This window comes from Salmo salar, chromosome 13 (genome assembly GCF_965601325.2).
Source record: "Salmo salar chromosome 13, fSalSal1, whole genome shotgun sequence".
NCBI classification, from domain to species: domain Eukaryota; kingdom Metazoa; phylum Chordata; class Actinopteri; order Salmoniformes; family Salmonidae; genus Salmo; species Salmo salar.
In genome coordinates this window covers 47038677-47055176 of record NC_138303.1, presented here as the reverse complement: position 1 = coordinate 47055176, position 16500 = coordinate 47038677, and the positions used below count along the sequence as shown (strand labels likewise).

Genomic DNA, 16500 nt, shown 5'->3' with positions numbered 1-16500 from the left:
TCGGCAAACCGCTCACCCACACGACGCCATACACGCTGTCTGCCATCTGCCTGGTACAGTTGAAACCGGGATTCATCTGTGAAGAGCACACTTCTCCAGCGTGCCAGTGGCCATCAAAGATGAGCATTTACCACCTGAAGTTGGAACTGCAGCCAAGTCAAGACCCTGGTGAGGGCGACGAGCACACACTACACTGAAACTTTTTCTGACAGTTTGTGCAGAAATTCTTTGGTTGTGCAAATCCACAATTTCATCAGCTGTCCAGTCCGGGTGGCTGGTCTCAGACGATCCCGCAGGTGAAGAAGTCGGATGTGGAGGTACTGGGCTGGCATGGTTACACGTGGTCTGTGGTTGTGAGGCCGGTTGCCAAATTGGTCTGAGGTTGTGAGGCCGGTTGCCAAATTGTCTAAAACAACGTTGGAGGCGGCTTATGGTAGAAAAATTAACATTCAATTCTCTGGCAACAGCTCTGGTGGACATTCATGCAGTCAGCATGCCAATTGCACGTTCCCTCAAAACTTACGACATCTGTGGCATTGTGTTGTATGACAAAACAGCACATTTAAAAGAGGCCTTTTATTGTACCCAGCACAAGTTGCACCTGTGTAATGAACATGCTGTTTACTCAGATGATGAAAGCATAGAATAGTCAAATATCACATAATTAAATCTTTACTATAACTGGCACTTAAACTTTACATAAGCATTCAAAACACCTTTATGAAGCCATTCATGACACCTTAATGAGTGTTTAAGTAGGCCTATAATGTATTACATTAACCTTCATGATTGATGTATTCTTTCAACATCAGTGTCTCTCACAAGTGATGTTTTGTCTACACATCATTATAAATGTTATTGAGTGTGTATGTGAAGTGAGCGAGAACAGCAGATGGGTTTGTTTACATTCATTTGTATAAAACCAATCTCTGTGTGTTTCATGAGGTCATGTGACATTCATTTTGCATACATTGATGGAATCTTTTTGTTCAGAGGGAACCTCCATCAAAGATGACGGTCTACAATAACCTCACCTCAGCACGCAAAAACAAGCGGACCAAGGAACCATCAAACAAACGAAGATATCTGCCATGATAACATATAAATAAATATATGTAATTTATTTCTATAACAGTTATTGTCCATGAACTATGACTATTCTAACAGGTGTTAAAATGTGCTTATGTCTTACAGGCTGAGCCCTACAGAAATAGCCTTCTTGACCGTGATGAGAACTGTGGTGACGGCAGGTGGCGGCTTTGAACATCCTATAGTCAGAGACCAACAGACATATGGGGTGGCTGCTGCCGGTGATCTTATCGCTACAACCAAAACTTAAGAGGCTGGAAGCATCGTGCAAGATGTCCCTACCACTCATGAGAGGGTCTCTGAAAGCGCTTTGTAGGAATGAAGGAAGATCCCTAACTTATTGCTGCTGCAAATCTTCTGCCCAATTTAAAAATCTCTTGGACTGACAAAGCAGATGTCATCGAAGCAGGTAAGATTTCCTCACTCTAATATTTGTCACATTATTTGTTAACCTTAAACGTGTTCCTATGGTGATAAGATACACACTGAGTATACCAAACATTAGGAACACCTTCCTAATATTGAGTTGCACCACCCCCCTTTGCCCTCAGAAAAGCCTCAATTCGTCAGGGCATGGACTCTACAAGGTGTCGAAAGCGTTCCACAAGGATGGTGGCCCATTTTGACTCCAATGCTTCAAACAGTTGTGTCAAGTTGGCTGGATGTCCATTGGGTGGTGGACCATTCTTGATACACACGGGAAACTGTTGAGCGAGAAAAACCCAGCAGCGTTGCAGTTCTTGACACAAACCGGTGCACCTGGAACCTACTACCATACCCTGTTCAAAGGCACTTCCATCTTTTGTCTTGCCCAGTTACCCTTTGAATGGCACACATACACAATCCATGTCTCAAGGTTTAAAAATCCTTCTTTAACGTGTCTCCTCCCCTTCATCTACACTGATTGAAGTGGATTTAACAAGTGACATCAATAAGGGATCATAGTTTCACCTGGATTCACCTGGTCAGTCTATGTCAATGGTTCCCAAACTTTTTATAGTCCCGTACCCCTTCAAACATTCAACATTTGCCATCATTGTAAGCCTGCCACACATACGATACATTTATTAAACATAAGAATGAGTGAGTTTTTGTCACAACCCGGCTCGTGGGAATTGACAAAGAGCTTTTATAGGACCAGGGCACAAATAATAATATAATAATAATAAATAATTTTGCTCTTTATTTAACCATCTTACATATAAAACCTTATTGTTCATCGAAAATTGTGAATAACTCACAACAGGTTAATGAGAAGGGTGTGCTTGAAAGGATGCTCATAACTCTGCAATGTTGGGTTGTATTGGAAAGAGTCTCAGTCTTAAATCATTACCCACACACAGTCTGTGCCTGTATTTAGTTTTCATGCTAGTGAGGGCCGAGAATCCAGTCTCACATAGGTACGTGGTTGCAAAGGGCATCAGTGTCTTAACAGCACGATTTGCCAAGGCAGGATACTCTGAGTGCAAATTTTCACAGAACCGCTTGTTGTAATTTCGATAAGGCTCTCTTGTTCAGATAGCGGTAAGTGGACTGGAGGCAGGGCATGAAAGGGATAACAAATCCAGTTGTTTGTGTCATCCGTTTCGGGAAAGTACCTGCGTAATTGTGCACCCAACTCACTCAGGTGCTTCGCTATATCTCATTTGACATTGTCTGTAAGCTTGGGTTCATTTGCACACAAAAAAATCATACAATGATGGAAAGACCTGTGTGTTGTCCTTGTTAATGCAGACAGAGAAGAGCTCCAACTTCTTAATCATAGCCTCAATTTTGTCCTGCACATTGAATATAGTTGCGCAGAGTCCCTGTAATCCTAGATTCAGGCGAGAAAAAACATCACTCAGATAGGCCAGTCGTGTGAGAAACTCGTCATCATGCTAGCAGTCAGACAAGTGATAATACAGATCTGGGCCCGTATCCACAAAGCCTCTCAGAGTAGGAGTGCTGATCTAGGATCAGTTTTACCTTTTAGATCATAATGAAGAAGAGTACAGATGTAGGACCTTAATTCGATCACTCATTTGTTGCTGAGAATTTCAAACTTGTAGTGTATTCAAGGTTTAAAAAGGCTTCTAAAGTGTGTAATTTCCACTTTAAAATGTCAGACTTGATTTGCCCTAGGAAAAATGTATCAACCCCTCAAACTATTTCCATTAATTATAATACCCATAATATTTCACATTTCCTCTTGCTGCAGGATTGTTTCCCTGCTGTATCAAACTGGCTTAATTTAAGATCGTACATCTGTATATGGACAGGTCGGGACCCGCTTTGTGGATACGGGCCCTGGCCTGACACTGACCTGACCATCTGTCGATCTCTCGCTCTCTCTTTCATTCTCAATGACTGTGATAAAGCTAAGGTTATTACACTAGCATAACACAGAGGCTGGTCTTTTTATTGAAATCAGACAGATTTTCGTGGACAATAACTTATAAAACCCTCAGGGCCAGACGGATGTTGTACCATGTGTATTTGGGGTTTGTGTTTGCTCTTCTGTATGTGGTTTCAATAAAACCCCAGGCAGCTTCCTTCGATCAGAGCTTCCTGAATCCCAAGCTTTCATGGGCAAGCCCCTTTAGCCCTCAGCGCTGGCTCTTAAGGCCAGATAACAGTTGAGATGGCCATGCCCCCGGAGGCTGGCCTGGCCTCTCCCTTCCTGGGCAGGACCGATGGCTATCGCTGCCTGGGCACCGACCACCCCCAGTCAACAGGACAGCCTCAGCTATGCAGCTATCATCTCCAAACCCAAACACATCCAGGCCACAAACAACACAGCAATGTGGAAATAATATCCCTCTGACAAAGGCATTAATTTGAGGAAACACAGACAGACCTTTACAATCCACAGGACAAGAGTGGCCTACATACTATTCCAGGTCTACTGCAGACGAGTTTGTGCCCATTCCTAGATAGAAACCATCAAATATGAAAATGATATTGAAAAAACAACCGGCTATGGACTTTTATTGATTTGCTACTTTCCAAACCCACCCCCACTTATCCTCTAATGCTCTCTCGTCAGATGGAAAAGATGCTACGAAGATTGGAAGGCAATCTCTGCCACATGCTTTCTTCCATAATGCATGGCGCCCGCCGCCGCAGTCTGCCAAGTCTCTCCCTGCCTCAGGCCAAAGTTGGCATTCACTCCTCCATCAATGACCCTTTCACATGGAGCAGCGTGGGGCTTGGGTGCGGCCGGTCCCCGTTCTGGGAATGGAACAGTGAAGCCTTCACATCAGTGGAAAGAAACTGTAGCCTTCCTTAACCCGCTGCAGCTCAACTCAGAGGTGGCATCTAGCTCATAGGGTAGGGACAGGGAGGACAATCCCAGAGTTGGGCAAGTTACGCAGGAGTGAATCAGTTTGGAGTCTTACCTTTGCCTCGCATTTCTTGTGAGTGGCTGTTTTACACACTGGAGAGAGAAGGATGAGAATGGAACAAAGGGAGACAGAGAATGGAGCAATTAGTCAGCTTCCATCATCCAGGTTAATTTTGTGTATTTGATGTAGCATTGTTAAAAACATGATCTAACTGAGCCGAGCTCCCTAGACAATAATCAGCTTACAGTCAGGAGGATGTTGGCTCTGAGAGAGACAGCTAGCTAGAGCTGACAGGAGTGCCAGCTGAACAGGATCCTCCATGGAGGAGGGTGGAGAGAGAGGGAGAGAGAGAGAAAGCAGGAGAGAGAGAGTCGGAGAAAGAGGGAGAGACTCACCTCGACAGAAGGACCCTGTGCTGTCCACACTCTGATGACACACCCCACACTGACGCCTCTTCCTAAAGGTCTTCTCCTTGAAGACATGTGGCTCTTCCTTGCCCGTCTGTGAACACACAGGTACACACACAGTCATAAACTCAGTACTTAGGGAGTAGCACAAACACTAGCAGGTTGTGGATGGTTGGTCCTATAACGGAGGTAATGTTCTAGTAACACGCCCATGATCCCACTTTGTTTCACAACATGAAATTGGCTTTGAACATGAGACTGCAGGGGGATGGGAGTTACACATTTCATGGCATGGTATTTAAGCCAATGTAAACAAATGGTTGCTCTGCTCTTACACACATTCACACACCCTCTCTCCCTATGTCGTGAACTAAGGAAAGAAAGGATGGAGAATGTTTGTGGAAAAAATGAAGGCATAGAAACACCCACTCAGATATACTGAGGGCAAATCCACCAGTTAATGTAAGCCCTCAGAAGTGTCCATGCATGGCCGTGTGTCCATGTTCATGTGTGTACAGTACAATCTATCTACTGCCTCAAAGCCTGTCTGTTTTCATTGGTCCGGAAATCAAACTGAAACATATAATGAACCTTTGTTACAGCAGTGTGTGCTTTTCCTCTTCAGTAAAGGGGCTGTTTGCACACTTTTCCATTCTCCTTTCCCGCTACGACTGGGCACTATTTGGACAGCTGGCAGGAGACTGTGCTTACCATGTTCACTACGCAACTGTGTGGACACCCAGGGCTGGCAGCCCTCCCCCCCCCCCCCCCCCCCCCCTGCCCACCCATGGCCCCACCTCACCACTGACCCCAAGCATACCAGGCATGACACTAAACAACTGTCCCTGTCTGTCTGTCTGCAGCCATGGAGTGGACCGGGAACATAGTTTAAATAGAGACATTAATTAACTTCACCGCAAGCCTACTGTTGTATGTGAGTCAAACATTGTAAGCAGTTTCACACATACTGGGCATGGTTTCACAACATCTTTGCTAAAGACACGATCACTTTGCATGACAGACCACCTGGCAGACAGACAGAGAAACAGACGGACGGACTGCAGCGCCTGCATACCCTGGGATGCGTTCAGAAAAAGGTGCAGTGTACTGAATGTTGCAGAGATAAAAAGCTGACATGAATCCTTACTTTACTTGTCAGAGAGACATTTCAGTCATTGTGAACACTTCACAGCATTGTGCAAAACTGAACACGGACCTGGATACTGACATAAGCACAAGCAGCCGGCCACAGTTGGTAAACACTCAGTTGAAACAATGTGCAAGTTGGGTCCTTACGATGACAATTAGGTGTAACAAACGAAAATGTCCCCCATGTGAGACGTGTCGCATGGATCCTTCTGTATGACATACCGTAATTTCCGGACTATAAGCCGCAACTTTTTTTCCCACGCTTTGAACCTCGCGGCCTAAACAATGACGCGGCTAATATATGGATTTTTCCCGCTTTCAATTTTTTTTTTCTTCAAAATAACATTCTGTGACGTGCTCAGTTTTTTGCCGGCATGACGCTTTCATTAGACCAATGAAATTGCCGAACGGGTTAAGGTCAAACAACTTTTTTGTTTACTGTTTAGATTAAATCGAGCGCTCTCAAACTTCCCATCATTCTGATTACGGTAGTCATTTTGTCACCCTCATCATGGCAAAGACACGGAGAAATGCATATGATGCAGCTTTCAAGTTGAAGGCGATTGATCTGGCTGTTGGAAAAGGAAATAGAGCTGCTGCACGGGAGCTTGGTCTTAATGAGTCGATGATAAGACGTTGGAAACAGCAGCGTGAGGAATTGCAAAAAGACAACTAAAGCTTACTGCTAATTTTTTATTTTTGTTACAAGCCGTGTTTCGTTAAAGCCTGTGTAAAGTTCATTTGTTTCAATGTACCGGTAGGCACCTGCGGCTTATAAACATGTGCGGCTTATTTTTGTTCAAAATAATATATTTTTTTATATTCAGTGGGTGCTCAATAGTCCGTAAATTACGGTAATAGGAATGATTGGCTCTCTTTGGATAATCAGCTGCCAAATGAGAGCTGTGAGGACAACATGGAGGGAAAGAGAGATGGGGGGGAAAGATAGATAAGGGTATCTAGTGAAACTGCTACCCTTTTAGTTAAAAAGGTGCTATGTAGAACCTATTCGCTGTCCCCATAGGATAACCCTTTCAAGAACGCTTTTTGGTTCCAGGTAGAACCCTTGTGGCTTCCATGTAGAACCTTTTCCACAGAGGGTTCTACCCAAAAGGGGTTTACCTGTAACTAAAAAGGGTTGTATCTATAACCAAAAGGGTTCTCCTATGGGGACAGCCGAAACCCCCTTTTCAAAGTGTACACAGCAACTTGAAAACTTAGACTGGTTGAGTTGATTCAAACCAAATATCAGGGTTTTCCCTCCGTCTTTACAAAGTTTGTCTGTGGTTTTCATGATTTTTTGCTCTCCAGTCATTGGTTTACATATTTGTTCAAAAACATGCTAACATTCTCCTCATACTGTACTTTATTTATACAAACATTATTTATTATTACAAGTTCGCAATGTTCACCAACAGGCTATATATCCCATTCACCTTCATGGCAAAGTATGTCTAAAATGGGCATGCATAACATCTTACCTCGTTAGCCGCCCAAATAGAACTTCAGACTCTGGGGTAAAAAACAATTGCAGACAGTTCTCTGTTACAACCCCTCCTCTCCTAAAAACACCCTTCAAGTACACACCAGTGAGCTGCTACCTCACAAACCTGACTGTTTGTGTAGTCAGTCAGTGTAATGGGACAACCTTTATCGCCAAGTCCCTGTGTCTCCCGTCTGCTCTGGGACAGCCCCCCCCCCCACCCCCCAGGCTTCAACAGCAGTTCAGCACACAAAAGGGTTCTGTTCTCCTATTTTTATGTCGTCCAGCCCAGAAAACCAGAAGTTCCTTAGTCAAAGAACCGCTTTTTGAAAAGAAATCCCTCCCTTTCCTTCTCCCTGTCTACCAGAAGCCCCCAGAACAGAAGCGTGATTGAAGGGAGGAGCCAACCCATACATACAGATGCTACACACATCCATCCCTACAGACCCCCTGGATGCTCTGACTCCCTCTTCCCCTCCAAAAATAGGTTGATATTTAGTTTACACAATGATGGTTATTGTGTGGCACTCTCTCTACCGGACTGGACCCACTGACCCCAGGCTAAAGCGAGGCCAGGGGCCCAAGGCAGCTGGACTATAGAGATACTCCATAAGGGTAGGTCTTCTCTTGGGTTTCCCTTTAGACTCCAATATCTAAACAACTGAAGCTGTATTTGGACCTGAATGTCAACTCCTCTGATGTTGTGGCGCACTGGCTGGATGAGGGGCACCAGCAGCTGAGGGAGAAGAGTTGAAGGAGAAGAGCTGCAGAGCAGCTTAGAGTGTTCACTGTTCAGTGCAAGAGCATCATACTTTATGTGCCATCTGGTAAAATTATTACGGTAGCATAATAACGTTTGTAATATGCCATCTTCTCTCCACTATGAGTCTTTGTGACTCATATTGTTACAGGGGTTGTTTGTGTGGGTCTGCAGTACAGTCCCCCTCCCTCGATTAAAGCCAGTGTGTCACAGATGGAGATCAAGTGTGTCTGTGTGTGTGCGTAATTGTGTGTGTGTTCTCTCTGTATTCCCCTTCCCTTAATAGAAAGTCTAAAGATGCGGATGTGTGTGTGTCTGTGTTTGAATATGTGTGGACGTGTGTGTGGATGTGCACGCGTGTGTGCACGTGTTTGTGTGTGTGTGTGTACACATGTGTGTGTGTTCTCTGTGCAGCCTCCGTCCCTTCCTCCACAGAAGGCCAGTGTGTCTCAAAAGGGTGGGACAGGCAGTGGAGGGAACAGAGACAGCTTGTTCCAGTGGTGAGGTCAGCGCTGCGCCATGACACACTTCCTGTGTAGCCCTCCTCACTGTTTTAACCTCTGGTGGTCAGCCACACTGCTGCTGCTGTCGCTGGCTAGGGTCCTCTCCTCTCCTCTCACATTCCCAATCCTGATCCTGTTGTTCAGGGGCCGTTTTCATATCTCTCAGATTAGGACTGCTGATATAGGATCAGGTCCCCCCTGTCCATTGTATTCTTATTCATTTTGATCTAAAATGCAAAACAGATCCTAGATAGGTAATCCTACGATGAGACTTGGGCTGGTTCTACTTTGTCTCTGCTCCTTTCTCCCTCAGAGTCTGAACCACAACACTGTGCTGCTGGAGTGGGCCCTATCTATCAACTGATAAATTACATGCTCAGGCCACTGCAGTACACAGCAGCGCCAGTCTATTAGCAGTAACATGGTTATCACTGCCAAAGGAAAGATTGGACAATGTTATCGTGTTACCTATTCACTGTGGTTTCCCTCATGTTATTATGTTCAGACCGCAGGGAAGAAACTTTTGACATGGGAATATGATATTGGAGGAGATTGATTGCATGATACATAAAGCACACATCCACGTCTCCCCCTCACACACACACACACACTGTACACAACACATGCAAGAAAGCACACACACACACACACACACACACACACACACACTACCTGGTTTACCATCACCACCTGGTTATTAAAATTGACATTTGTCATTAAGTTCACACACCCGCAGACAGACAGACAGACAGACAGACAGACAGACAGACAGACAAACACACCTACCTCTAAGGAGATCAAAATACACTTTCACAAAATCATAATAATGGTAAAGGATTGGGAAGTTGCTATGACGCAGTAATAAACACAGAACACATTGGGATGGAGAGACTGGAGGGGAGGGGTGCGCATGGAGTCATATGATCCTTTAACCACTTTCCTTTTATGCTTTCTGTATCAGACCTGCAAGAATACTGCACAATTAGCCTGCTATGACATCGGATTATACTGTAATTGGGCAAATAGACTCCACTAAGGCGAGGATATTAATCTCATAGTAAAACCACAATATTAGTAGTCTAGAATTTCAATTGAGTATAGTTTACCAGAGGATGATTACTCTGTGGAAGAGTCTCGAACATCTCATTCAGTCGGACAAATAACCCTGTCCGATGTGCTGCGGTGTAACTTTTGGCTAGCGGGGTGTACTGTCAAAGAACAAGCGAGTTTGAAAAGGTGACTAATCCACTAATCTAACAGCGCAAAAACATTTACAGAAAAGGAGAATTGTTTATTAAAAAAAAAAATAACAGCACTGGAACATTTGACAAGAGACTATAGCTATTGATATCAACATGACAACATTTTGAGGGAGATGGCAAGCGCAGCGTGCGCAAATTAATGGAATAAACTGTCAAAGAAGATGCTTGCACAGTCCCCCACACACCAATGTAACACTTTGATTCCCTCACGAATTTGTATTATTTGATTGATCATAAGTAGTACTATGTAATACTAGTCCTACAATAAAAACACATTTCAATAATAATTACTTTTCCATTATTTTCTTACCTTATTCATTTCTTTTCCCTTTAAATCTACGCCTCGAGGCATAGGTCCGAGTTAGACTTTTTAGTTTCAAAAGTTCTCTTACATCCCTAAAAAGTCCTCAAAACATAGTTTGCAACTAAAGGTTACCTTGTTTCCTTTAGCCTCCCTCTGCTCTGTCGCTGTGGGTGGAGCCATTAAAGGAAAGGCTATTGTGGAATTGAATGACTGGAATTCCACTCTGTGATTGGTCAGATCTGGGAGGGAAGAGTGAAGAAATTTCCCCAGGATTGGTCAGGATTGGGAATTAGATATGTATTTTCTGGGGGCAAGTCAAAAGGGTCCTAACATTGCATGTTAACCATCATGAATTTTCGAAACTGTTATGGTTGTTTTGGTATAATTGTGGTAAGACAATTATAGATCCAAACTTGTAAATACTCTCCAGACACAATCCCCCCAAAAGGCCCCTCATGTGGTTATGTAGCCCTCTCCGACTCTCTCCTCTCTCTCGCACACAGGAACGCACACACACACTTTTTAATGCATGCACACAGGTTGCAAGATTAGACATTGACATAATAAAGGTGAGCCAAACTCGTGTCATGTTACCAATAGCACAAGAGCTACACCACGTGGGGGGAAGAGAGAGGTGCAACAAGTAGGGTGCAAGTGCGTCAGTTCTGTGGCGTAGCACATTTTCACACAATCCAGAGGTGGTCTTGTGAGTTCCAAATCAACCCCTAGTCCCTATTCCCCAGCCACATCTGTCGATCTGAGAGGATGGGATAGATGGGAGCATTATGTCGATATTTCTACCCAGCCAACTAGAAGCCAAGATGAAACTATTAAATGCCATAATGCTCAAGAGAATAGTGATAAATACCAATAATCTGTGACCTTGACAGGATTTAGGACTATTCATAAATAGGAGAGTAAACACATTCTTAGAAACATGACTATGATGACTGAGTATATCTGTGTTCGGGACCTACGTTTATCTAACCACTACATCATTTGAGTGTAACTCACAGGAATCCCAGAACAACACATAGGGTAATTCAGTCCAGCCGTAAAAAAGGCCTAAGCACCATGGAATTTCCGGCTCATGTGAAAACGGAGGGACCAGGGACGTTTATTTGTCTGTAGCTTTTCTCTATTGGAGAGGAGTGGAGGAGAGGGGGAGGGAGGGGGAGGGAGGGGCAGGAAGGCCACAGGAGAGTTTAACAAAATACAGGGGTACTTCCTCGAGCTGACAAGTTGCTTGGAGTCTGGGACTTGGAGAGGAGGGTAGGGTTGGGGGGTTGGGGAATAAATGAGGGATGGGGATTTGATTACAGCTGTTGAATTGGCCCTAGAACAAATGTTATTGTCACGTCCTCAAATACACATAGACATGGATGGACAGCAGGTTGATGTTTATTGTCATGAGTCTTGTCCTGGAGGCAGAACTGAGAGATTTCCCCTTAGATAGACCAGCTGCAAAATTGTAAACATTCATGAAAACAAAAATGTGTTAGGGATAGGCTAGATAGGTTAGCACCGTGGTTAAGGTTAGGGCTAGGTTTCAAATCAGATTTTATGACTTTCAAGCTGTGCCAGTAAGTGACCACTCTGCAGAGCTGCCTCCCGAGGAAGATTCATGATGAAAAACGCTAACCTGCGGATGGACATGTGTAGTTATTTACAAAGAAAGATATATGAACAGAGACAACTACAATAGAGAGGGGGAGCAACAGCTTTTGAACCTCAAATAGGGGGTCGGATAAGCCTGTGTCGAGAGCAAATCAGGCAGAAATGCCTCCCATCATTGCAACTTTAACTGTGCAGAGATACTGAGAAACTGAGTCCGAGTGAGCCTGACTGATCCTCATCAGTACTGAACATATAGAATGATACCTCTAAAATAAAATACTGCTTTTAGCTTAAGTTCACTAAATACAAAGGATATAACACTTTGGGGAATAGGGGAAATGCATGGAGCAACATGGAGGTAAATGGAAAAGGTTTCGAGAGTGGGAACATTGGCCAAGAGGAAATGGGGTGGGGGAAAGGGGAGTGAAGGGGGAGCTGTATTGCTTGAGGAATGATTGTGTAAGACAGCGCTAAGCCAAATGTTGATAAGGTACAGCTGTACAGACGGAAAGAGAGAGAGAGAGGGAGAGAGACTATGAATACATACGCACGAGAGTAAACAAAGCTAGGGTCTCTTTGGGGTTGTATTTATCTTGGGAATATTTACATTCATTTTCCATGAGAGTAATACAATGCTGAATCATATCCCACTTACTTTATGTGCTCTCCCTACCAAATTCCAGCTCATTCCCAAAACATTTCCTACTCTTTCAAAACACTCTTTTGCATACAATATTATCTTCAGAGGTTCTGTTATTTAAATGGGTGGGCCTGGGATTTATTGGGGTGGCAGGTTTTGGAGAAAGGAAAGGCTTTACATTTCCTTTTCCCATTTCTCTACTTTCATCTCATACTCTGCCCCATACACACAAACATTCCTCAAGTACTGGTAACAGTTTTGTTCTAAACCAGAGGAGTCAAGTCTAGTCAAAGCTTCCCTGGGGTTTGACTAAAGTTTGACCACAGATAACAGGAAGTGAGTGAGTTTCCATGTGAGTGAGTTTGTGGTTGTGTGTGCCAGTGGAACAGTGTGTTTATGTGTATTTGTGTCTGTGTCTGAGTGAGCATTATGGATCGTAGAGGCTATTTTTACCCTTGATCCGCCAATGCTCTTTTCTGTGTTGGGTGTGTAGAAAATGCCTGTGGAATATGGTCGCTGTAAGGCAGTGCCAGTTTAAAGTGTCGTTGGTTCTTTAAGGAATTCAAACAATTGTCTTTTGACCTTTGAAGGGATGAGTAATCTGAGCCTGCAGAAACCGCTGTATGTTACATCTGTAACAGGTGGAACAAGAGGGATATCTAGTCATCTATTCCAATCGAGTCACTACAGTGTTGTTGTACTCTATCTTCACATTAAAGAGATGGAGAGCTGCCCAGCTCTGGCTTAGGGTGAGGGGATCATAAACCAATATCACAATGTTCTCTGGTGATCAAGATAGGCTTTGAAAGAGTGAGTATCATATCACGATAGATTCAATCGCCAAGCAGAAATTACACCTCTGGCTTTGATCCCTGTTGTGCATTTAGCTACAGCAAATTGTGTTTTTCTTTTGCTTGCCAAGTAATTGAATACTATAAGCCATTAATGGAGCTTCTCTATGATAACACAGCCAGCCCACTCATAGGATGCACTGCAGCCAGCAGTATAACAAAGTTGTGACGCATCATGACTCATAGCACATAACCCTGTGAGGCTTAAAAACAATTACCAGTATAACCACCACCTTGCCTTTGGCACCCAATAAAAAGCATTGCCATTCCAGCAACAGGAAAACAGGCATCGGCCAGAAGGACACTGCTGTTAAGTGTATTTGTTAAGAAGTCAATGATATCTCTTCCATACTTATCGGTTCATGGAGCATTCTTTGATGTTCAACGGCTGCAGCCAAACCATTCAAAATTAAGTCAAGTTCGTCAGAGGCCACCAATACTGTACAACAGCTCTGTGATAAGTAAATAATCATTTAAATGAATTGGTTGAGAGCATGAAAAGAGGATGATCCATTCTGACTGTAGACTCCAGTTCCCACACCTATACTGACGGGTCAGTTGGATGCAAGACTGACGTCGTCCAGGGGGCTAAGCATTCCCACGCTCCACAGCATGTGCTGTAACCATGGAGACTTACAATAACACTCATGTACCCAAACAGGGTTCCAATTATACACAGACTCTTGGGGGTGCCCAACGTCTCTTTCTTTGACAATTTCCATTCTGATGAGGGGGCCATGATTTTTTATGGGGGTAGCCATCCCTCCATAGCCCTGTGTAACTCAAACCCTGTACCCAAACATGGGCACAGACACCAGACACAACTCAAAGAAACAAGCACGCTAATATACACAGACCAAACACATGCACTCAAATGTATGAGTATATCATGCATGATGTGCAAGGTTTCCTAAAATACAGCTCTTTTGTATTGGAGCAGCTGTGGCCCCACGCATAACCCGAGACAAGCCCACCCAGACACTCACCTTGGTCAGCTTCATCTTGACGCTGTTGGACCTCTCTGGACCTCGGCGCTTCAGTGACCCTCTCACCAAGGGCACAGGCTCCGCTTCCTCCCCACAGCAAGGCTCCGCACTCAGGGCGCAACCCATATAGAGATGTGGGCCCTGGTGCTCTCTTTCTCTCCTGTCCTCTCTTTCCCTGTCCCCCGCTCCCTATACTCTACCAGACACTGTTTTCCTGCGTACTCTCAGGCAGCTGTTTTTGTCGGCGGACGCGAGGCCCTTCCCCTTTTCCTGGCTCCCATTCAGCCTCACGCACACTCGCCAAGGGCCAGAGGATATACGTTCTCTCCCTCCTCTCCTTCTGTCTCACACAGACACATGCATCCCCCCATTTCAAATACTCACATATAGACATACAGTACATATATGGTCTCTCTCCTTCGTTCCCTCTCTCCCAGGCACAAATTGTTACCCTCTCTCTTTCCCTGTAACTAACTCTCTTCTCTCATACGGATATACAATACCTCTCTGTTTCTCCCTCCCTCTCTCGCTCTGAAACCGTCTCTGTTTCCTGCTCACACATACACAGTCATTTTGCCAGACATTGCATGTATTGTCTAGAAATGGGTTCACAAACCAACAAAACCACAATAGTTGCAGTTTGGATGCTCTAAAAGACACAGACCTCTTAGCGTGGAGGCAGTCCCCTCTCCCTATGCTACTTACAAACGTGGAACTTGCAACATCAATTCCAAATACTTCCAGCAGAGTTGAAGTGGTCAGAAGTGCTGCTATGGCCATCCATCTACTCTAAACTTCTATCATTTTGTCTACACCTTAGAGTAGACAAAGTTAACTTACTTTTACCCATTCTCACACTTTGCTACTGCTCCCAAAAGAGGCTCTTTATACTAGAGTGAGAATAACATTAGTATTATTTTTGCTTTGTTTTTTCCTCTGTCTTTTCGGTGTTCTTTGTTTATCCTTTTTCAGAGTGTTTTGGCTGCTGCATGTGAACTCGCAGGACTTGGAGACTGTACCCCTTAAAAGGCAAATTCTTGATGTGCCTCCAAACCCCGTCTCTCACTCCCTTTTCCTCTCTTTTTCCCCTCCTACCTCAGTAGACTGAAAACAGCAGTAGGCCAGGCTATGTCTTGTTATTGTAAATGTGTTGCTCCCTCCAGACGGCCCTTGCAGGTATTCACCCCAACTCTCTTTCCCTAACCCTCTCTTCCCACCCCTACAGTTATGTCTGTTTCCAGATCCTCGTTTGTGTGTTAACAACTGAACCCCTCCTGCTTTAACCACAGTACAATTAACTCCTTTTAATCAACTTACAGCCCTTATATCCTGTGTGGAGCAGACTGATCACAGGGAGAGGGTTTGGATGAAGCTGAGGATCTGTAGCTGGGCTTCCAGACAGTGCTGGTTATCAAAGCATACCAGATACAGTGACACATATAACCATACTGAAAAAACACTCACCATGGGTTTCTATACATTGAAAAATATGACAGAGGAGAGTAAGGACAGACAGAGCGATCATAGAGACCAAATATGGGATGAGAGAAACCCTGAGAGAGAAAGTGCGAGGAGAGCGAGAAAGATAGTCACGACCAAAATTATTGTCACACTTCATAAAAATGAGCAAAAAAGACCATATGAGATACATAATACAAATACTGAGCTATAGTATATTGTATGCAAAAAAAGGGGGCATTTCTATTATTTTATACTAATATAATTGCTCAATATTTGTATTTATTTACAGGTAATAATAAACAATCTAAAAAAGATAGGTGTCAAAATGATTGACACTCCTATTCTTTTTATACTTTCCTTGATATCGGCGCCCATGGACTGCCCTCTTGAATTCAAACCATAGATTTTCAATGAAGTTTGAGTCTGGAGATTGAGAAAGCCATTGCAAAATTTGTACAATAAATTAATGTCAATTTGTTTCCTTATGTCTACTTCTATGCTCCTTTTCAAATTTCAAATGTTGCAAATCAACATCACAGATTTCTGTGATAAAGATTTATTATACTTTCATGATATATTAATAAACACTATATTTTACACCGGTTGTTTTTGTGCATTGTTTCAGCGATGTAAATGAATGAGCCACATTCTCAAAGCTAGTA

The 16500-nt window shown here is 43.8% G+C and overlaps 1 protein-coding gene across 5 annotated transcripts in view; it reads right to left on the bottom strand.

Annotated features, from left to right (window-relative positions):
• tns2a (tensin 2a) overlaps positions 1 to 15233 on the bottom strand; it is a 55376-nt gene extending 40143 nt beyond the window's left edge. The window contains exons 1-3 of one of the 5 annotated variants that reach the window (XM_014135670.3): positions 14378 to 15233; positions 4811 to 4916; positions 4470 to 4507 (exon numbers count right to left, since the gene is read on the bottom strand). In XM_014135670.3, coding sequence (XP_013991145.1) covers positions 4470 to 4507; positions 4811 to 4916; positions 14378 to 14503 — 270 coding nt within the window. In that variant the 5' untranslated portion in view covers positions 14504 to 15233. Of the gene's footprint in view, positions 1 to 4469; positions 4508 to 4810; positions 4917 to 7452; positions 7653 to 10289; positions 10513 to 14377 lie in introns of those variants that run through there. The other 4 variants (XM_014135669.3, XM_082960168.1, XM_014135672.3 and 1 more) reach the window with 4 other exon arrangements.
• Between the last annotated feature and the right edge of the window lie 1267 nt (positions 15234 to 16500).